Below are 25,055 nucleotides of genomic sequence, written 5' to 3' on the forward strand. Positions count from 1 at the left end.
CAGAAGCTATTTCTTTAGATCTAAGCTTTTTAACCTGCCTATCTAAAATCTTAACAGGTTGCTCTTTATATTGCAAGCTTGGTTGGATCATAGTGGGTGCTGTCGGGGGCAAAACATGAGAGGGGTCTCCAATAACCTCGCGTAACATCGACACATGAAATACGAGGTGCACTCTAGCCATCGACGGTGGTAATGCCAACTCATAAGCTACCTTCCCAATCTGCCTAAGGACTTGGAAAGGTCCAACATACCAGGGACTGACTTTGCCTTTCCTCCCAAACCTCACTATCCCTTTCATAGGCGATACTTTAAGGTACACTAAATCATCAACTGCGAACTCTAAGGGTCGACGTCTACGATTCGCATACGACTTTTGACGACTCTGAGCTGTCAAAAGCCTATCACGAACTACTTGGACGATCTCCATGCTTTGGCCAACCAGGTCTGGGCCAATAAGTCACCTCTCACCAACCTCAAACCAACCTAAGGGTGACCTACATCGTCGACCATACAATGCCTCGTAAGGTGCCATCTGAATGCTGGATTGGTAGCTATTGTTATACATAAATTCGACATACGACAAATTATGTTCCCAACTACCCTTGAAATCGATGGGACACGCTCTAAGCATGTCCTCAAGTATCTGGATAGTCCTCTCTGATTGGCCATCCGTCTAGGGGTGAAACGCAGTACTCAATGCTAACTGCGTACCCAAAGCCTCATGAAATGAACCATAATACCAAAAGGTAAATATAGACCCTCGATCAGATATAATAGAAATGGGTACTCCGTGATACCGTACAATCTCATGAATAAACTTCTGGGCTAACTGAGAGGTAGTAAATGACGTACGTACTGCAATAAAACGAGCTATCTTTGTTAGGCGATCTACTAGTATCCATATTGAATCATGTCCCGTAGAAGACCTCGGCAATCCTATAACCATATCCATGGTGGATATGCTCCCATTTCCATTCTGGAATTGGGATGCTCTCCAACAAACCTCCTGGCCTCTTATGCTCCTCATTCACTTGCTGACAAACTTGGCAAGTCAGACACGTACGAGCAACATCTTCCTTAAGGTGCGGCCACCAAAACAATTGCTTTAGGTCCTGGTACATCTTGGTAGTCCCTGGGTGAATGGAAAATCGAGAGTGATGAGCCTCCCTAAGGATCGTACTCCTCAACTCGTCCACCTCGGGGACACAAAGCCCAGTCCTGAATCTCAACACTCTAGAAGGGTCAACAGAAAAATCCAACGCCTTACCTTCTTCGACATACTTAATGATCTTGGCTAGACTAAGGTCCTTAACTTGAGCCGCCTTAACCTCCTCCATCAAAGCAGACCTAATCTCGATATGCGCTAAAAATCCTCGAGATTTAGATATATCTAAACATGCACCACTCCGCTCTAAACTATGTAACTGCTCCACTAACGGTCTCCTCCAACTCGAAATATGAGTAAGGCTGCCCATAGACTTCATACTCAAGGCATCTGCTACTACGTTAGCCTTTCCTGGATGGTAGAAAATATAGACATCATAGTCCTTAAGGAGTTCCATCCACCTACGCTGTCTCAAATTCATGTCCCTCTGGTAAAAAATATACTTGAGCCTCTTATGATCTGTGAACACCTCGCAGGTCTCACCGTACAAGTAATGCCGCCATATCTTGAGAGCAAATACTACGACAGCCATCTCAAGGTCATGAGTAGGATAGTTATGCTCATGTTTCTTCAACTACCTAGAAGCATACGCAATAACTCTCCCACGCTGCATCAACACACATCCTAATCCAACCCTCGACGCATCACAGTACACTGCATAACCCCCACTTCCTGATGGTAGGGTCAACACTTGCGCTGTAGTCAAACGCTGCTTCAACTCATTAAAGCTTTGTTAACGTGCATCTGGCCACTCAAACTTTACATTCTTTTGGGTAAGATGCGTCATCGGCGTTGCAATCTTAGAAAAATCCTTCACAAAGTGACGGTAGTATCTTGCTAGACCTAAGAAACTATGTATCTCGATGACTGTAGTGGATCTAGGCCACTGAGCCACAACCTTTATCTTCTATTGGTCCACTTGAATCCCTTGACTAGACACAACATGCCCCAAAAAGCCAACATTCTCTAGCCAAAACTAACACTTTGAGAACTTGGCATATAGCTCATGCTCACGAAGGGCTTGCAAAACTATCCTAAGATGGTGCTCATGCTCAACATCACTCCTCGAGTACACCAATATGTCGTCTATGAACACGATAACGAATCGATCAAAAAAGGGTCGAAATACCCTGTTCATCAAGTCTGTGAATGTTGTCGGGGAATTTGTCAACCTGAAGGACATCACCAAAAACTCGTAATGCCCATATCGAGTGCGAAAGGCAGTCTTAGGTACATCCTGATTCCTAATCCTCAATATTAATGGTATCCTGATCTCAAATCAATCTTAGAAAATCGCCTCACGCCTTACAACTGATCAAATAGGTCATCAATGCGTGGCAACAGATATTGGTTACGAATAGTAACTTTGTTTAATTGACGATAGTCGATGCAAAGTCTCAAACTCCCATCCTTCTTCCTCACAAATAGCACCGGCGCACCCCATGGAGATGTTTTAGGCCTAATAAAACCCTTATCTAAGAGTTCTTGTAATTGATTCTTAAACTCCTTCAATTCCGCTGGGGCCATCCTATACGGGGGGTATCGAAATAGGTCGAGCCTCTGGTACTAGGTCGATACAAAACTCAATCTCTCGATCAGGTGGTAATCCCGGAAGCTCCTAGAGAAAAATATTTGGGAACTCACACACCACCAGGACTCCACATACCTCTCCAACTGATTGCTCACACTCTCTCATAACTGCCAAGAACCCCTCACAACCTCTACCCAACATACGTTGTGCCTTTATAGCTAATATCAGCATACTAGCCCCTCAAGTCCTATCCCCCTAGACATAAAATGTGTTTTAAGAAAATACCGAAGACTAAATTAATAATGTGTTTTAAGAAAAACAATGTTGTTTTAAGTTTACGAGAAAAAAAATTTAAAAGTTTGAGTAATTACCGAATAAATGTAGGACTTTTTTTATAATTTTAAGTAGTTTGTGACTTTTTCAATATTTTTACTAAATAGATCCTTATATTTTTAACAAATACCAAATCATTGTTTGATGTTTTAAAATGCGATCAAATTGAACCCTTTTGCAATTAAATCATTGATAATTATAAATTTATAACTATTTTTAATAGTTTTATTTTTATTTTTTACAATATCGAACACTAGCTATACACACATGTTGACATTGTAATATATATTATTTAAAATATAATTTAACCCTTAAAATAGTGAACATTAATCATCAAAAATTGGTGAGAGAAACCAATATATTTGGTACTTTAAACAAATAAAGAGGATTAATTTGATAAAAAAATGAAAAAGAAGCAAACTACTTAGAATTATAAAAAAAAAAAAAAAAGTTCTAAACTTATTTGATGATTTTCCAATAAAATAGAGAAAATAAATTATGATCGACCATCTTTTAGTGATCACATAATTACATCCGATCTTTAAAAACTATGTAAAAGATCAATAGATGATCCAAATCTTACAAATATATCCACTCATATATATGTAGCATTATTGTGATATTATATGTTGATGATCAAATTAATAAAATTTGTGTCTATAACTAGTAAAGAGCTACCTTCAAATCAATGTATATATGCCATCCATCAAATTCTTATTTTACACACTACAAACTTCATATATGCAGAGAACTGCATACATATATAAACATGCATATATAAAAAGGATTATTAATTTGTTTTTAAATCAAGAAGATGTTTTAATTTGAAACGTATGTACGTTATAGTATTGTTCTACACATAATCATTGATAATTATATGTAAAAAACGAAAAAGAAACAAACAAGAGGATTAATTTGATAAAAAAAATGAAAAAGAAACAAACTACTTAGAATTATATAAAAAAAAAAAGTTCTGAACTTATTTGATGATTTTCTACAAAATAGAGAAAATATGTAGCAGTCCTCTCCCAGATAATCCCGCTAGCATAGAAAATTCAAAAGGAGATCATCACATAAATAGATACAAAAACAATAACTCAGATTAAACACCGATTTTTTTTTACTTGCTCACTGATCAACAAGAGCCAAAATAAAACATTTCCAATGACAATTTAACTTACATGATCCTTTGGCTCAATGGCCATACAAATCAAAATATACGGGCAAATATCATTTACAAAATGAATCTCACTCTACATGCCCTTAAAACATCTCACTCCCATGGACCTTTTTCGACTGGGATATCTCTGTACCCAACTAGATTCGGGCTTTAGCATCATTGGACTCGCCCTTAGCAACTGCCTTTCCCTTTCTTGGAATGACAAGAATAAACAAGGTGATCCACAAGGCTCAGCAAGCATATATTACAACAAATGGAACAATAGAATTAAGGCATAGATAAATCAAAGTGGAACAAACCCAAATTCCCAAATACGAGTAGCATTTCCCATTAGTTCCCATCATCAAAATCATTCCCATGCCATTATCATTGTGCATTTTATGCATCGATTCATTTTTCATGAACACAGATTCTCATGCATCACATCGGCCCTCAAAGCCTTTCATTCACATGCATTTTATGCATCGTTTCATTTTTCATGAACACTTAGATTCCCATGCATCACATCGGCCCTCAAAGCCTCTCATTCATATGCATGCATACATATACATAGAAAAAATCAATTAGACATTCATTTGGCTTGAGCATCACCTACTGAGCTTATGGCCACCTTAACCCACGTCAGATGCTCTTTAGGATATCTTTTTCTCAACCCGCGGTACATAGTCATCGCACAAAATAATAGGTGCGCAAATAATAATACAATGCAATGCTCATGATGGTTTCAAGTAAACATATCGAACATGTTTCATTATAAGAAATGTTGTCTTCATGATCATCATGTGCACTTAGACATTTCAAGATTATATCCTCACATGAGCCAATGATATTTTCATCACATGATTTAGCATCATTCATTGCGATTCATTTCCATACTATTTCATAATATTAAGCAAATTGATTACATGAGTTCATCATTTAAAGTCTCATGATTTTTATTTTTCAATTCTCACCACAATTTAACTTCCCCGATTTTGGAACACCTACATATTTGTGAGATGATTTTAAAGCCAAGTAAAACATCACAAAAGTTTTGGGGAAGAATTATAAACATTAGAAAAGAATCGGACAAAAAAAAAAAAAAGAATTAATGCATTCTGTTAGTTGGTTGACCGAATAAAAGAGTTGGTCAACCAACTAGGGACTTAGTCAAACAATGAAGAAGACTTAGTCAACTAAATAGGGACTTGGTTGACCAAGTAAAATACTTAGTCAACTAACAATGTAATATCCCAGATTTTTAAAAAGGCTCAAGAGTAATTTTAACGTGGGCCATAGGTGAAACTATCAAAGATTAGGGGGTTAAGTATAATTTCTTATAGTTATTAGTACCGAATCGATTGCAAGGAATGCCCCAGAGTGCAAATGTCTATGGAAAATGATATAGTGTCGATGAGAGTCCTGAGATAGGATTTATGGTATTAAAAGAAATCAAAATTTAGACGATTTTCATTACAGCTATGATTTAGGCTGAAAAATCTAATTATCGTAGGGGATTTGTAATATCCCGAATTTTGGAAATAGTTAGCAATCTTTAATTTTGGCATTTGAAGTGATTATGGAATATTTGAGGATTTAAGGAAAATAATTATTTATTGGGGAGTATTTATGAAAATAATAAAATAAATTGAATTAGGGGATTTTTGGAAATTTTGGGGTGAGTGGAATAAGAGAAAAGTCGGATGTGGGGTGCAAGTGTCGATTTCTGAAAGTTCTGGGCACTGGAATAATTTTCAAAAATGGGTTGCGGGTTACCATAAAAGTAGGCACATGCATATATATGTTGAAGGTGGCGTGTAGCGCGAGTGGTCGCGCGCGAGGGCAACCAGGGGTTGGACGCGGGATTGATTCCCCGTGGGTGTGCGCGAGGCTGGGGGTTTTTGCCCATTTTATTCGGCTAGGGGAGGGTCAAAACTACGCCATTTTCAACTAAGGCGGTGGCAGCGTGCGCAGCTGCTGGTTGCGCCACATGGCACGGCCTTAACCATGATTTTTTGGCCAATTTAAAGCCCATTTCGGGCATTTCTAAAGCAGCAAAATTAAAAGAAAAAATTGAAGAAGAAGAAGAAGCGGCGCCTAGTGTCGAAGGATGGAGGAAATTTGAGGAAAAATTGAAGATTAAACTTGGTTTAATCTACGTTTAATTAGCCAAGTGAGTAGAGAAGCAAGTACTAATAATTCTATACGGTTGAAATTTAATGTTGGGTTCGATTTTGTTAATTTTGGGAGATTATGTTAATTTGCAGCGTGTATTAATTTGGTGACGTACGAGCGTGAAGATGCTATAATCAACAAAAAAGAGGCAAACTCCCTTCTATCTTTGTGATCTCCCTCCATTTTATGAACGCCACACCTTTCCTTAATTCATTTTGGTTTCGCATATTAATTATACGAAACGAGGATTTTATTAGCTTGAATTAATTTAAATTAAATATGAGACTCGTTGGGGTTTTATTTGTTGCGTGCCTACAGGGGTATGTACATCTTCCATTCCTTTCGGAATGATGCTGAACCCAACTTGGGGACTAGGTTCCTAGATATACGGGTTTGATTATGGATTTCTTGGGTGTGAGTAAGTTAGAGCTATCGAGCAGTGGGGCAGGGGTTGGCTGTTTGGTGACGTTATAGTAGACTATTATACGGCCCTGAAGTGGATCGTCCGGTGGACACTCTTAGTCACTGACCGTTGACCGGTGCCGGACACTGCTGACTAGCTCTGCCAGTATGTGATTTACTGCATGATTCGATATGTTGTATTACTGTTCATGATTTGATATGCACATGAGTTCGGGATGCATGTTAGGGTATTCATTTATTGAGTATGCTTGGACACAGACATTCTAGCATGGTTAGATTACATCTGGCACGAGCATATGCATCACGTGTGGTTTACTATGTGGGCGAAGCATGGCCTGATGCCTGGATGTATGGGCACCAGTGTATCTAGTTGATGCTTACTACGCCATTGCATTTTTATGTGCATTGCATGGTTACCGATAGTTCACAAGTCTTGGACGGGAAGACTTTTCCGAGGGAGCCTATAGCTCGGCTATTTTACAGCTCGGGTGTCGGGAGGACCGACATCAGCATTTGAGTGATGGGAGCACCGACCCAGGACAGCGCACACAGGTTTGTTGGAGGTATTTGTTACCTTTCAGGACAGGGGCGCGCAAGTTGGTATGAGACTTGGGCACCTTGTGTCTTGTGTGGGCCCCAAGGACTGATACGTGCTTTTCTTTACGCTTTTATACTATGTTGGACGTTTCATGACTTATGTGTGCTTGGGGATTGGTGTTTCTAGGGAGAGTTTACTGGATATATTCAGCCTACAGCCTTTCCTTTCTTGATTCTTACTAAATCTCTTGACTCACTTTGCTTTCCATCATTCCAAGTAGTGGCAGCGTGGGTCAAGAGCAAGGGAGATAACATCTAAGGGCAGAGTCGGTATGGTGTACAGGCAGTTCCGTCGGTCCCCGTCAACTTTGATGTTTGAGAGGGATTTTCTCTATTATTTTGACTATGGCGGGTTATTTCTTGTGTCTCATGTATGTCAGCACAAGAGTCTGTATTCATTTATTTATCATGTGACCGCTGTACTAACGGAGTACCCGTAGTGCATGCATGTATATAGCTTAGCTTCTGTTATTTTAATTCTTATGTATGCATGCCAAGGTAGTTCCTATCTTGTGCTTCATTCTTTTTTCTTTCGTAGGCGCTCCCATTCGGGTAGTCCGGGTGGTTGGGATATCCGGGTGGGGATGCTTATAGGATTTCTGGAAAGTCAACAGAATCTTAAGGGGGCTCTGATTTTTCGTAAGGAATAACCTTGAGATGGTTTCAGGGTGAATCAAGGGTCCCATGAGGGCGCATGAACGAAATCAGTATTTATCGAGTAAATGCCGGTTATTAATTTTGATAAATCAAGATATTGTGTGTCTTGAGGGTAATTGTTTTAAGTCCTTGGAGGGTCCAAGAGTTATTATCAAAATTCTGGTGTAATTATCAAAACCCCTAAGTGCAATTAAAGAAATTGGTAAGAGTAAATGTGTAATTTATACGCACGTATATGAATGTATATGCGCATAAGGCTACACTAGCATTTTCTTTAGATCTCTGAGATCTTAAAATGGAGGTTGTGAGAGCTTGGACTGAGCGTGGCTGAGAGGAATGGAAAGAGAGAGAGATTGGGAGATGAGATGGTGGTCGAAAACGGCCGAAGTAGGCCGCAACAGCAAGTCGTGGCCATGGCTGCGAGCTTGCAGCGGACAGCAGGGGCCAACAGCGGCCGAAATCAGCAAGTGGTGGTAGTGGCCAGCATAGTGAGGTTAGCGAGGGCTAACAGAGGCCCAACCAACGGCAGTATAGACGGCTGAGGATGATGGTAGAAGTAGCATTGGCCATAGCAACCACGTGCGCAAGGGAGGCCGGCCATGACAGCGGGCTCGTGGTGGTCTGGGCGGCGCTATGCGATTACACGGTGGTCAGGAAGCGATCGACGATGGCGGGACTAGCCGTGACGACGGTTGGTGGAGGCAAGGTAGGCGGCGGCTAGGTACTGAAGGCACTGGTGCGTTGTAGGATTAAGAAGAAGAAGAAGAAAAGAAGAAAAAAAGGAGAAAATTTTTGAAAAAAATGTCAAAATAATTCTGGGAATTATCTTGGGGCTAGAGGAGTATTTCGAAACTAGAAAATTGATCGGGTACGTGTTTCAAAGTCAGGGCACGCATACCGAGGAAGCCTGAAAGACTAAGTCAAGGTGAGTAAATTTTTTTAGAAAATTACAGAAATTCAAGAATGTTATTTTATGAATTGTTATAGTGAAGTAATTGAGAAAATATTTGAGAAATATTTAGTTTAGATTTATTAAGGAAAAATATGAAGAAATAAAGAGAAAAAAATAAAGAAAATACAAGAAATTGTGAAAAAAATAAGTTTTAATACTTATTTAAATAAATATGATGATTAGGGTGCTTTGAGGCTTGAATTGAAGTGACTTGTGCGAATTTTGATATTGACACGCAAATCGAGACGATACACGTATCTCGAGACAAGGTGCGAATATTGAGGTAGCCCGATAAGGTTGAGAAGGTTTGGATTCTCAGGATTTCACTCGATCTTCTCCTCAGGCTCGGACTTGAGTCATTCATTCCCAGATGAGTAGACATGATATGTTATGTTTATCTTATATTGTGCACGTATATACTGTTCCATGCATAACTTATATATGATTTTTATATGCTGATCATGGAAAAACACTTTTAAATATTTCTAAAATGCATGAAATATGAGTAGACTGGATATGTTATGTTTACCTTATATTGTGCACGTATATACTGTTACATGCATAACTTATATATGATTTGTATATGCAAATCATGGAAAAACACTTTTAAATGTTTCTAAAATGCATGAAATATTTTCATCCTACTGGGAGAGACATAAGAAGAAAGATTATAAATGATACCCTAAGTGATTCTTGTTTTTGAGTATATGAAATATTGAATGATATGGTGCATTTTGGACCCCACATGAAATGATAAATGGTTATGACTTGTGCATTAAATAGGGTATCATTTGCGTTATTATTATAGGACTATTTAGTAGATTCCCTAGAGACTCACAGTAGGAAAAGATCATGATACTGTGAGGCTTGGCATGCCAAAGCCATGAGAGACACGGATAGTATGTTTCAGCATTGTTATCACGTGGACTATTATGGTATTATAGTGTCATGATGATGTATCTGCCAGTATATGTATTTGTGTGCATGGGTGTATAAGCGCTATGCTAGTTTCTACTAGTGTGTCCTCAGATTCGATACATGCGTCACATATAAAAAGTATAGGAGACTTAGATGGTTAGGTGAGCAACTTATGGGGGTTTTCTCTAGGCACCTACTTTTCCTACACTTTGTTTTTCTTTGAATCTCAAATTATGTAAACTTATAGTATAGATACTTGTTGTTCATCTTACTATTATATTGTTGTATCCATGATGTTCATCTTAGCATTTTTATTATATACTCTCATAGTCGGCATGACATACCTTATACTCACGAGTCCACAAGACTCACCCTTTTTTTTTAAAAAAAAAAAATATTTCCAAGAGATTCTTCTTTTGAATATTGGACCAGCAGATCTTCTGGTATGATGTTAGGCCTCCTTTAATTCCTTATTTGATATAGGATGCTCTGTGGAGACGCACACTCATTGTTGAGTCTTTTCTTTTGTACTTTATTTTTGCGATGCACATTTGTTCCAAAGTCCGCAATATGGGACTGGACTGTATATGTATTTATGACAGCAGAATTTTTGTAACTGTTGTATATGAGATATTGAGATTCTTGTAGGAAGTTGATATAGTGTTTTAATTCATGTCTCTATATTTTGTCGGTATTATTAATGCTTATAGTGAATCAAGCTAGAGAAAAGGTTTATTAATCCACGATGGAGCCGCTGGGTCTAGGGATTAGTGCCGGTCAGGATCTATTATAAATTGGGTCATGACAAATAGAAGCCAAATTACCTACTTGGTCGATCGATTGGAACACTTGATCAACTAATAGAAACCAAAATACTTGGTCGACAGATTGAAACACTTAGTCGACTGACAGAAACCAAAATACCCACTTGGTTGACCGATTGAAACACTTGGTCGACCGATTAAAACACTTAGTTGATTAACAAAAACCAAAATACCCTTTTAGTCGACATAAGCATAAATTTGGTCGACTAACAGAAGCTCACACACCCACTTAGTCGACTAACAGAGGCTTGAAACTTGAAAATAACGACAATCCACAAAACTCAACATCCCAAGCAAGATACACCAAAACCTTGTTCTCTAACATTCCTAATAAATCAAGTGTCATTCCTTTGAGAATTTAGGGTAAGCTAGACCCTAACGACAACTCTCAAGAAGACCCATCAATAATAAAACACAAAGTTTAAAGAAATGAGAAAGTAACCCATCAATCAATACGGGCTCAAGATTAGAACTTCTAAGAAAACAGAAGATTCGAAGACAAAGGAACCAAGAAGGAAACCAACTTGACCCAAGAGAAAAAGAACCAAAGCTTACATTAATAAGGAAAGCCAACACGGACTTGCATTGAAACAACATAGAAGGAACAAGAACTTGCAATTAGAATGAGAACTTGCCTCTAAAAAGAAACAAGGAGGTAAGGGAATTTGCCTTATGATGCTTGGTCCAAAGAGAAGAAAAACCAGCTACAATTTCCCACTCTTGAAGCTTCAATGGAGATTGACAATGGAAGAAGGAAGAAACAAGAAAGAAAGAAAAAATAAGAAAGAAGGAGAAACAAGATAAAGAAGAAATGGTTGCTCGGGAGAAGAATGAAGGAGAGAGAGTAAGAAGAGACAAGATAAAGGAGAAGGTATGGGAGGAATGGGCTCCATAAGCTTTCCAACCACCCCTCTTAGCCAAATTACCATTTTGCCCATCTTCTTCACAGACACATACCACAACTCATTAATTCCATTTTAGTCTTTTGCCTATTTTCCATTTTCCTTTTCTTTTCCATTTATTTATAATAATACTCATTTATGAAATTCCCATTTCACCCTTACTTTTTGCATACACAATAAACAAACTTCAAGCCCTCATTAGACTTTTCATAATCCATTCTTTTTTATTAATTAAAATACACAAATCTTTATACTCATGGGCCCAATACCCATTTCATTAGCCCAACACAATGGCCCCAATATATATTCTTAGACTCAAGAGCTTCACAACCTCATTCTTAAATAAAACACAATCCAATACATTTGGTTTCAACCCAAGTTTTCTTTAAAAGTCCGATTCCTTAAATTAGGCACTTCACAATATTTATAGCATCTAATTCTTGAGGCTAATTTATCACACATAATAAATCATAATTCAAGTAAAACTCTAGACCCACTAATGGGTTGTTACAAAATAAATTCTAATCGACCATCTTTTAATGGTCACATAATTACATCAGAACTTTAAAAACTATGTAAAAGATCAATAGATGATCCAAATTTTACAAATATATCCACTCCTATATATGTAGCATTATTGTGATATTATATGTTGATGATCAAATTAATAAAATTTGTGTCTACAACTCGTATAGAGCTACCTTCAAATCAATGTATATATGCCATCCATCAAATTCTTATTTTACACACTTCAAACTTCATATATGCAGACAACTGCATACATATATAAACATGCATATATAAAAAGGATTGTTAATTTGTTTTTAAATCAAGAAGATGTTTTAATTTGAAACGTACGTACGTTATAGTATTGTTCTACACATAATCATTAAACACAAAAAATGAGAAAAAAAATATTAATAAAAGAAGATTACAAACTATCAAGAGAGTAATCCTACAATGAAATTCCGATCACAATAAGGAGGAAACGTCCTCCATCCAAACCAACCATCTAATTAAAGTAATTAAAATCTAAAATGTGATTACTTCAGAAAGGCGCAAAAAAATAATAATAATAATAATAATCAAAAAGTGCATGATTTTCATGTTCTCATGCAATGACAAAAATACTTCTGCTGTCAGAATTTTGGACCATCCTAAGGTGTATAAAATCCAAGACATCAAACAAGAAATCATTATAATAGAAGATATTAAAATATGCAATATTGTGATTTGTTTTTTTCTGTCTCTGCCTGTTTATGAAATGGATATTCCAGTATTGCCTTTGGACTACTCTACAGTTACATTGCTCACTTTTTCAATTTATGAAGGAAGAAAAAAAATGATAGGACATCAATGTCTAAAACACATATTGTTACTAAATTTAATGTAAATAGTTCATAAATAATATATCGATCAATGTGTAAAATGTGTATGGTAGTTCTCTATATATAAATTTGTAAGAAAAATAGTTATAGAGTGGTCCAATTAAACGTACAATAATATATATATATATGACCAAATAATCAAATGATGTATGTGGTCCAATATACAATAGTTTCAAGGACTACACATACCTAAGTTATCAGATTTTCAAATGGAGTTTCAAGGACTTTTATCCAAATTTAAACGCATGCATGCAGGTGGTCCAATTAAGATAAGCTGATAATTAAGGATGCCAACAAATTTTTTTGAAAAATTTAACCCAAAGACTGAATATTTATTTTTAAGTTTACAAATTTTTTAAAATGTATGCTTCTGATTTTTGAATTCTTGAATGATCGATGAATGGCTTGAGTCCAAAAAACTACTATTTATTTTTTAATTTACTTTCACTGCATGCTTATGTTCTAGCCTGTTATTATAGTCCGATCGAGCAGTGAATGAATTTAAACCAATAACTGTATATTTACGCTCTTAACTTTTGCTTGCATGGACCACCGATGGCTTTCAATCTTTTCTTTTATTTTCTTTTGAGTAAATTAAAGCTTTTCAATGATCGATGGCTCTTTCTGGAGTGTTCAATATTTAATTTTTATAAACAAAATCCATTGAAAATTAAGTTGTTAACAAAACAAATCATTATTCTTAGAAGGCTCTAAACAATAATGGATAGTAAGAGATCGCAGATGTGAGCTAGCTAGAGAAGCAATAGCCTTCAAGAAACTAAGATTTGAGGTTGGTTTTGTTGGATATATATATACCGAAGAGTAAATTAACAATGTGTTTTAAGAAAAACAATGTTGTTTTAAGTTTATGAGGAAAAAAAAAGAGATAAAAAGTTTGAGTAATTACTGAATAAATGTAGGACTTTTTTTTTTTATAATTTTAAGTAGTCTATGACTTTTTCATTACTTTTACTAAACTGATCCTTATATTTTTATCAAATACCAAATCATTGATTGATGTTTAAAATGTGATCAAACTGAACCCTTTTACAATTAAATCATTGATAATTATAAATTTATAACTATTATTCTTAATAGTTTTATTTTGTTTTTTACAATATCGAACGCTATACACACATGTTGATGATATTGTAATATATATTAATTAAAATATAATTTAACCCTTAAAATAGTGAACATTAATCATCAAAAATAGGTAAGTGAAACCAATATATTTGGCACTTTAAACAAACAATAAGAAGATTAATTTTTGTTCAATTGTGAATTTTTTAGGATATTTTTCATTTATAGCCTTAGAAACCTTTAACTGTACTAAGATACCCTTAATTTTTTGTTGCCATATTGAGAAATCCCTATTCCCATTGAAAACACCCATCTCAAAGTGATGTGTAGTCATATTCACTAAGTATATATACTACACAGGAAATATGCAGCCTAATTAACTTAATGCAAACACATAGTTTAAATTTAACTAAGGCAACAGATTCACATAGGGATAACAAATCAAAATAAGAATAAGGTTAAACAAAGACAAATAAACTGATTTTACTAACAAAAATAGTATTCTGAAATTGATTGCACACAGCAAGCTATATAGGCATAGAATAACAGATATCACACAGCAGATTATCTGAATAAATTACACACAACAAATTATATAGGCACATAAAAGAATTTCACATAACAATACTGTAACATCATGAAATTTTGGAGACAATTATTAATTTTGGTATTTGAGGTTATTATTGGATATTTAGAAATTTCAGAGAAAATATTTATTTATGATATTTTGAGGAAATAAAAAAAATTAAGGTAATTAATTATTTTATTTGGGTGTAATTATGGAAATAATGAAAGAATAAGATAAATTGGTTTGGTGGAATTCTCGGAATGTTTGGGGCGTAAGTGAAATAAGGATAAATGTGGCATGGGGTGTAAGGGTCAGTTTCTGAAATTTTGGGAGCTGGAGCAATTTCGAAAAATGGGTTAATGGCTAGCTTAAAATGAAATAAAAGCATATAAGGGTTGAAGGATGGCCGCATGGGAAGCTGGCCTGGGCCAGGCCTGGCACGGGTTCGAGGCAGAGACGCTGCAGACACGAGCGAATTCTTGGTTGAATTTTTTTTAACCTCAGGCGCCCAAAATGGTGCAGTTTTGAGGCGCCCATGCGCGCCCGCCCGGCCTTCCTAGCCTCCCCACGTGGCAGCCGCTGGGCTGCCCTCTGCTCCTGTCCGCCATTGCCCATTCCTTTATCAAAAGTTAATGCAAAAGCCATGGCCATTATTACTTTGAAATTGAAGAATGAAACCATGGTTTCAGAATGAAATCAAGGGGTAATTGAGGCTATAAATAGGAGGAGATCAGAGGTGTGCTGGGCAGTAATTTGTGAAAGAAACAGAGACTCTTGAAGAAAGATTCATCAGTAAGGTAAGGATATGTAGGAGGTTTAATTTATTTAGCTTAATTAAGTTAAAGTTTATTTTAATTAATTTAGTAATAAATTAATTAGTTAGCTAAGTTAATTGAGTGGATAAAATTATTAGAAGTATTGTAGACTTTACATGGTTAGATTTACTTATTTTGAAACCCCAATCTCGTTAATTTCTATTAAACGTTTTATTTCGTAGCGATGGTGCAAAAATGTTGAGAATCGACCGAATAAAGACAAGTTATTAACCCTTTTCTTATGTTCTTTAGTCCTTACGCAAGTCTTTATGGGTTTTCATATTTTAAATTTACATGGCAACCATTCTATGATTTATGTGTTATTAATGGGTCTATTGCTGATGAAATAAGTTAAGCTAATGATTCCTTAAAGTTGTTGATCACGTTCGTCATGGGGCTTTGTATTGCTTCGCTTCCTTGGGAATGATGCTTATTGATTAGGGTCAGATTTATGCAAGGTATTGTAACATCTTGCAAATGGACTGGTTACTAATCTGCCATCTTGCTTTATGTTTTGTGATTCTTGTACAAGTCCTATGCATTTTATGAGTGGTTATAATTTTAGTTGTGGCTTGATGCATGTTAAGCATGAGAATTAGATATATAAGGAATTGGTGCTCATTGTGCATATGCATACTCATGAACTGATTTTTAAACAAATATGGTACTTGATGCGCACAGCGGACGAGTCCACAAGATATATCTGCAGAGAAAGGTTCGGCTCAGAAATAGACTTCGGTCCTAGGTTATGATATGGACTTCGGTCCCATAGTTTTGGACTTCGGTCCCATAATTATAGTTTTTAAAAGGGTGCATGTGAGCATAATGCATGTTTCATCTGGTGTCATGTCGAGTAATGTAAGAGCTTTGGCATAATAGCCTTAAATGTCATTCATGATTCTATTGCCTTCTAATGCCCATGATTCTTATGCTCCATTTATTTCAAGTTATACTGACTGGGGTTTGTGGCTCATTTGCTTGGCTCATTTGCTTGCATCATTCCAGGTTAAGGAAGGGAAAGTTCGAGATCAAATTTAGTGGTATTAGATCCTTGCCGATATCGATGTGTACAGGACTCTCTTGACCTAAAAGATCCTTGGAGGTGAGCGTGGACGTGGGCCTAGATGGGGTGTTTCGTTATATTTGTTTAGATGATGCTATGATTTGTAAGTAAGAGCCCCTGAAATGGGTAAATTTTAATCAGTTTGCTTCTGCTGTTGTAAATAAAAGTTGAGGTGGAAATTTTCGGTTGTTACAAGTTGGTATCAGAGTATTGTGTAAATTTCAGTATTGTGGAAATTTGAGCCACGCGCCATCGCCTGCAACTACACGCACCATCGCTGGCTGGCGAGTGGGCTTGCACGAGCTAGTCAGGACGGACCTCCTCCGAAGGTCGATCTCAGCTATGGGGTTGGATCACCCCAAATCGAACTCGGCACAAAGCAATCGAAGGAACACAGAACCAGATTTTAAACGAAACCCTTACCGCAAAATCGATCGAGAAAACCAAGGGGTTTTTCAAATCTTAGCTTGAATCGAGACTACCCAAGAGGCAACCCACGCTCTGATACCAATTGTTGATAGTGAAAGCACCTACAAAACAAAGTTAGTGCACAAAACCAAAACCAATAACAACAACAAGAAAAACACGAAGTAAACTCCCTATTTCGGCCAACGAATGGAAGTCACGAAAATAATGGATCAAGGCTCAGATTTGGGCTATAGAACCACCACTTAGGCAGCACCGAGAATAGAGCCACCAAGCCCCAACGAAAAACCCAGCCCTGAACCACCCAAATCCCCCTTCTCTCTTAGCCAAAACCAAAACCCCATTGCCAATAGAATGCTCTACACAAAGTAGATTCCACAAAGGAACAAGAATAACGAAGATTGGGCGAGAAGCAAGAATGAATCAATCGTAAAAGCTTACCTCCTGAGATTCAGCCATACTAAATATATAGAGAAGAAAATTGATGAGGCGCAGTCTAGGAAAAGGCAAGGAGATCACCGCATACATCATCAAGGAAACAAATCAGTAAGGAGATGTCGCACGAAGTAGCAAGGAAAACCGTGAATGAGGAGGAGAAATCGCTGCTGATAAGAGAAGAGATGGAGAGAGAAACTTGAGTCTCCAAACGAGAAAACAAGGTATTTATATGAGGTAGCTAGGGTATCCAACCACCCGGATATCCCCAACCACCCGGACTACCCGAACGAGAGCGCCTACGGGAGGAGAAAAATAATGAAACACGAAAACAAAGACCACCCCGGCATGCATACACAAAAATGAGAACAGCAGAAGCAAAGCTCAAGACATGCATGCACTATGGGTACCCCGCTAACACAGCGGTCACAAGATAAATAAATAAACACAAACTCCTGTGCCGACATACACAAGACTCGAGAAAAGACCTGGCACAGTACGAAATAATAGAGTAAATTCTACCTAGACATTAGAGTGGATAGGGATTGACGAGACTGCCTGTACACCACACCGACTCTGCCGTTTAAGCTGACTCCCTTGCTATGGCCCACGCCGCCACTACCTGGAATGATGGAAAGCAAGGTGAGTCGAGAGACTCAGCAAGCATAAGGAAAAGAAAGGCTATAGGCTGAGTATAACCAAAAAAACTCTTCCCAAAATAAACCCCCAGGTACACACAAGCCATGAGACGCTACAACACAACAGCTCAATAGTATAACAAAATAAAAGCACATACCGGTCCTTGGGGCCCACATAAGACACTTGGCACCCAAGTCCCATACCAACCTGTCGCTGCCCTGAAAGGCAACAAGTGTCTCCACAAACCTGCGCGCGCTGTCCCAGGCCGGTACTCCTGTCACCTGTATCCGTCGGTACTCCCGACAACCGAGCCATAGGCTCCCTCGGAACGGTACTCCCGTCCGAGAACTAAATACTACCAGTATCCATGCAATGCACATAGAAATGCAATGGCGTAATGAGCATCAACGTGATACAAGGCGCCCATACATCCAGGCATCAGGCCATGCTCCGCTCACATATTAAACCACACGCCATGCATATGCTCGGGGTGGATGCAACCTAACCAAACTAGAATGTCCGTGCTCAAGCATACTCAATAAATGGATATCCCAATATGCATCCCGTACCCATGTGCATATCAAATCATGAACAGTAGTACAATGTATCTAATCATGCAGTAAATCACATATCGGCAGAGCTAGTCAGCAATGCCCGGCACCGGTCAACGGCCAGTGACTAGGGGTGTCCACCCGACGGTCCACATCAGGGCCGTACCATAGTCTACCCCGACGTCACCAACAACCGACCCCTGCCCCACTGCTCAATAGCTCTAACCGAACCATAAATAAATCCGAGAAAAAGCTGTAAATAAACCCGATAAAATCATAAATAAATTCGCCCGTCTAGGAACCTAATTCCCAGGCTGGTTCGGCATCATTCCCAAAGGGAGTGGGGGCGGTACAAACCCCCCATAAGCTCACAACAAATAAAACTCTAGAAGCCTCGGATTTAATTTAAATTAAAACAAATTAATAGGAATAACAAATAAGGTTAGGAGCCGAATTAGAGTAAGGGAGAGAAGAAAGTACAGGAAATCACGAGGTGTTTCACGAGAATTAAAGATCAGGAAGAGAGGGTTAAGAGCTTGCCTTTACACGGCCATTCCTTGCTTTTCTTGTGCACCCGTTACGAAGTAAAACGTTCGCTGGCAATAAATAAAATCGCGACTTTAATTAAATAAATCTACCGTGTAATATAATTAATTTAGCCGTCTAAAATCCCACGTAAGCGCACCACAATTAATATCTCAACAAGTCTCATATTTATTTTAAATTAAATCACGCTAATAAAGCCAGCTTAATAAATTAAATTTAAATCAAACGACTCCAAATTCCATAATTAATAAACGAGTCGAAACAGACGAAGGGAGGGTATAAAATACGAGAAATCACAGGGTTTCTCACGGGAATTAAAGAATACGAGGAAAGGGATTGGAACTTGCCTGAAACTAGCTGATTCCTGTCTCTTTCGAGCTCCCGATGCAAATTAAATCATTTTCTAGCAAATAACACAACCGGGACCCAAATTAATTAATTTTAATCGCGAAAAATTTATAATTAAAATATAACATGCTTCTATTAATTTTTACCCACGTACCTGATCACTTCCCATGCCGAAAAATCCCAAAATCCTATTATTTTTCCTCATTTTCCTTTTCTTCCATTTCTTCTTTTTTTCTTCTCCTTTTCTTCTTCTTCTTCTTCTTCTTCTTCTTCTTCTTCTTCTTCTTCTTCTTCTTCTTCTTCCCGCGCCCCTGCTCCTGCGCGCTGCTTCTCTTCTTCCTTTCTCTCCTTCTTCTTCTTCTTCTTCTTCTTATTCCTTTCTTCCTCTCCTTCTTCTTCTTCCCTGCGCTGCCTCCCCCGCACCTTCTTCCTCGCCCGAACCAGCGCACCAGTGGCGCGGCCGAGCTCCTCGCGCAACCGCCTGCGCACAGCCGCCTGCCATGGACGGCCCTCGCTGCTCCAGCCGCTGCTACTACCTCGCGTCGCCGCCGCCACCGCTGCTCCGTATCGCCCATGGCCGCGATGAGGTGCTCGGCTGCCATGGCCGAGCTCTCGGCCAGCCTCCCATGGCGGCCTTGCACTTTGTGTCTCTCTCCCCCTCTCTCGGTCTCTCATTCTCTCTTTCTCGCGAGCTCTCTCTCAGCTTGCTCCCTCTGTTAAGCTCTCTCTCCATCTCCCTCTCTTACCCTATCTCTCACTCTCTGCTCATTTCTCGAGCCCCCCCTGATCTCTATCTCTCACTCTCTGTTCCTCTGCTCTTCTTTGAAAAACATGGCCACTGGCCATTCTTAAACCTCCACGCACACGCACACAAGTACACAAAAATGATATCACATTAAATAATTAACTAAATTTAATCTAGGTAGATTTAATTTACACTTTCATTAATTTTGGGTTATTACAATTCTCCCCTCCTTAATAGAATTTCGTCCTCGAAATTCGCGTCTAGTCTATATCCTCAAGATACGCTCACAATTCCCTTGATATTACCCAATATCTCTTCCAGGACATTTCATATCATCATTTTCCAATTCCCACAAATCCAAGTCCACGACATATCCTGCTTGACTTAATACACTAGCACACTTCCCTAATCCATCACCTCAATTGGACCACAATATGACCACTAATACCTTAACCAGCCTAAGGAACATCATCAAGGTTCTTCTATTACAATATCATAACATCATCGTGTACCCAAACTATCTCGCGTTCCCATCGCACTTTCGTTTGGTACTATCTCAATTACATATCAACCTAAAAGCAATCCCAAAATTCAGAGATATTCAATCTCAATGAATAACTAATTCGCAGCCTTAAGCTCAATGCAAGAGCGGCTAACTTCAATTACAACCGGAAACGATAGGAGTGGGGCCATCCTCTTGCATGTCGAGAAACTAATACTCGGTAACGTGACCGGAACCTGCCACGTACTTACACTCCATGGGAACATGGAAACGATACGACATACTCAATCAAGGATTCAGCAATAATATCCTTTAGTCTGACTTTTGCCAACTGATTCTTAACCAGATACACATCATTTTCTCGGCAGTACTTTCTCCCCCAATTTGCCTCTCACGCTCGAGGCACGCTCGAGGTTCCGTTAATAAGTAGGGGTGATCATTTAACCAGGACTATCTAGGAATAGACATTCTCCACTCAATACATCTCGAGATCTAAGATGTCACCAAATGTTCTCCCCTCCTTAAAGGAATCGACCTACCCACAATAACTTATTTAGTGACCACCCAACCTTAGTCTGGTCTTGCTGCTGATCTTAATTCCAAATAGCTAATTGGTCATACCTCCTCTTGATTACTAAATACTAACCTTGACCTCCTCAAGACTTTACATGGTAGCTGGGACTCGGTGTTATCTGCTCTGTAGCCTGAGCGACTAAAAACACCTCACCGTATTAGTAACTATCTAATGCCCAAGGCATCTCATAGGTCTCCTCAAAAACAAAAAGCAACTTAAAGATGTGGTTAAGCGTTCCTCTGAATGGCATAACAGGTCATCTCATGCTTCTGTCGATGTACCACTTGACCAGCACCCAGAGGAGTCTCATCTCCTCACTCGGTCAATAACCGACCCTAGGGCATGTGGTCCGTAATCAGTACCGCGCGTACTCATAGCAACCACTACCCTTACAACAAAACCCAACAGTTACTTAACCCTATAACTAACTTCGGTCCTAGCCATACACCTTGGTATCTCCCACCACATCAAAGCTTAGAGGGTTTTTTTTTTTTTTTATTTCTAATTCACTTTATCACAGACGCTCCATAGCAATCCAAAATGTCTACTATCACCTTTGCTTTACCCTATTTATTACAAAATCTCACAACCTTAGTCTTTCGACACGCCAATCGCGGCGTCACCTGAACTCTACTTCACCTGTGAGAACTAAAGACCTATACCCTATTTAGGTCGTGATGCTAAATCTCCAAATAACATAACCACTGTAAACTCCAAGTCCATAATTCCTGTAATAGTCCCTCGGTTACTTCCCATCATAGATCTCTCTTGGAATAAGATTGACCCTAGCCTTATCGTAAATACATTCACACCAAGCACACATCTCGGTGCCTACGGATCTACCATTAACCATCGAACTCCTATAGCACATTTTCACATGGTGGGACCTTCCCGTATCACTCCTGGCAAAATTCAATCATGAACCTCCAGGTCACATTCTACCACGACCTCATTACATAATACCCTCAAACATTGCATATGATGTTTCTCACATAATTCTCATCCTTATAAAACTCGTAATTTACAACCACACATTTGCATTACAGCCCCCTACCAATCATACTAACTAAAACTCCCCTCGTCACCCTTGGCAACCGAGGTAACTTCATCTGCCAGGTACGTTAAGTCCTCATTGCTAGCTACGCTGGGGCTGGGTCCAATATGTCCATCTGGTGGCTATGACAATACCCTCACGGTGGCTTTGACTAACTAAGTGCCAGGTTGTGCTCCACTATTGGGCACGTCCTATACCGGTCCCTAGGAAGACTCCCAAATGGCAACTTGTTACCTCACCGCTTCGGCAAAAATATCATAATGGGAACAAAGTCTCACATCATTCATCACTACTTTAGTCAGTCGCCTCCACATGTCCTTCATGTGCTCACGGGCGAACATGACTTGTCTCTCTGACAGTCCCCAAAAGATCTCGTGAATCGACTCTTGAAACAACTCGTCAAGCCAATACATATAACTCACGAGGTACTCCTCTTCGTCTTGCCCACCTCCACCTCCAAAAGCAAACTCCTATTCCTATCCTAACGTGCACTTATCACCTTTGCACGATATTAATTGGGACACAATCTCTCACACGAACTAGCAAAACTTAACTGGGACACAGCCTAACCCTATTCGATTCGTCTAGACCTCTCTAACTCTACCCAACAACTTTGGTGTACAGGAACTCGTCCCCGAAAACTGACTCAAACTACGCTCTGATACCAACATTGTAAGCACCCCCGCCCAGATATCCCCAACCACCCGGACTACCCGAACGGGAGCGCCTACGAGAGGAGAAAAATAATGAAACACGAAAACAAAGACCACCCCGGCATGCATACACAAAAATGAGAACAGCAGAAGCAAAGCTCAAGACATGCATGCACTATGGGTACCCCGCTAACACAGCGGTCACAAGATAAATAAATAAACACAAACTCCTGTGCCGACATACACAAGACTCGAGAAAAGACCTGGCACAGTACGAAATAATAGAGTAAATTCTACCTAGACATTAGAGTGGATAGGGATTGACGAGACTGCCTGTACACCACACCGACTCTGCCGTTTAAGCTGACTCCCTTGCTATGGCCCACGCCGCCACTACCTGGAATGATGGAAAGCAAGGTGAGTCGAGAGACTCAGCAAGCATAAGGAAAAGAAAGGCTGTAGGCTGAGTATAACCAAAAAAACTCTTCCCAAAATAAACCCCCAGGTACACACAAGCCATGAGACGCTACAACACAACAGCTCAATAGTATAACAAAATAAAAGCACATACCGGTCCTTGGGGCCCACATAAGACACTTGGCACCCAAGTCCCATACCAACCTGTCGCTGCCCTGAAAGGCAACAAGTGTCTCCACAAACCTGCGCGCGCTGTCCCAGGCCGGTACTCCTGTCACCTGTATCCGTCGGTACTCCCGACAACCGAGCCATAGGCTCCCTCGGAACGGTACTCCCGTCCGAGAACTAAATACTACCAGTATCCATGCAATGCACATAGAAATGCAATGGCGTAATGAGCATCAACGTGATACAAGGCGCCCATACATCCAGGCATCAGGCCATGCTCCGCTCACATAGTAAACCACACGCCATGCATATGCTCGGGGTGGATGCAACCTAACCAAACTAGAATGTCCGTGCTCAAGCATACTCAATAAATGGATATCCCAATATGCATCCCGTACCCATGTGCATATCAAATCATGAACAGTAGTACAATGTATCTAATCATGCAGTAAATCACATATCGGCAGAGCTAGTCAGCAATGCCCGGCACCGGTCAACGGCCAGTGACTAGGGGTGTCCACCCGACGGTCCACATCAGGGCCGTACCATAGTCTACCCCGACGTCACCAACAACCGACCCCTGCCCCACTGCTCAATAGCTCTAACCGAACCATAAATAAATCCGAGAAAAAGCTGTAAATAAACCCGATAAAATCATAAATAAATCCGCCCGTCTAGGAACCTAATTCTCAGGCTGGTTCGGCATCATTCCCAAAGGGAGTGGGGGCGGTACAAACCCCCCATAAGCTCACAACAAATAAAACTCTAGAAGCCTCGGATTTAATTTAAATTAAAACAAATTAATAGGAATAACAAATAAGGTTAGGAGCCGAATTAGAGTAAGGGAGAGAAGAAAGTACAGGAAATCACGAGGTGTTTCACGAGAATTAAAGATCAGGAAGAGAGGGTTAAGAGCTTGCCTTTACACGGCCGTTCCTTGCTTTTCTTGCGCACCCGTTACGAAGTAAAACGTTCGCTGGCAATAAATAAAATCGCGACTTTAATTAAATAAATCTACCGTGTAATATAATTAATTTAGCCGTCTAAAATCCCACGTAAGCGCACCACAATTAATATCTCAACAAGTCTCATATTTATTTTAAATTAAATCACGCTAATAAAGCCAGCTTAATAAATTAAATTTAAATCAAACGACTCCAAATTCCATAATTAATAAACGAGTCGAAACAGACGAAGGGAGGGTATAAAATACGAGAAATCACAGGGTTTCTCACGGGAATTAAAGAATACGAGGAAAGGGATTGGAACTTGCCTGAAACTAGCTGATTCCTGTCTCTTTCGAGCTCCCGATGCAAATTAAATCATTTTCTAGCAAATAACACAACCGGGACCCAAATTAATTAATTTTAATCGCGAAAAATTTATAATTAAAATATAACATGCTTCTATTAATTTTTACCCACGTACCTGATCACTTCCCATG

The 25,055-nt window shown here is 39.1% G+C and overlaps 1 protein-coding gene across 1 annotated transcript in view; it reads left to right on the plus strand.

The window, feature by feature from the left end:
- Positions 1 to 8,405: 8,405 nt before the first annotated feature.
- Positions 8,406 to 25,055, plus strand: part of LOC127798351 (uncharacterized) — a 29,411-nt gene continuing 12,761 nt past the window's right edge. The window contains exon 1 of the mRNA XM_052331866.1: positions 8,406 to 8,533. Coding sequence (XP_052187826.1) covers positions 8,406 to 8,533 — 128 coding nt within the window. The remainder of the gene's footprint in view (positions 8,534 to 25,055) is intronic.

Source organism: Diospyros lotus, chromosome 3, assembly GCF_014633365.1.
Source record: "Diospyros lotus cultivar Yz01 chromosome 3, ASM1463336v1, whole genome shotgun sequence".
NCBI classification, from domain to species: Eukaryota; Viridiplantae; Streptophyta; class Magnoliopsida; order Ericales; family Ebenaceae; genus Diospyros; species Diospyros lotus.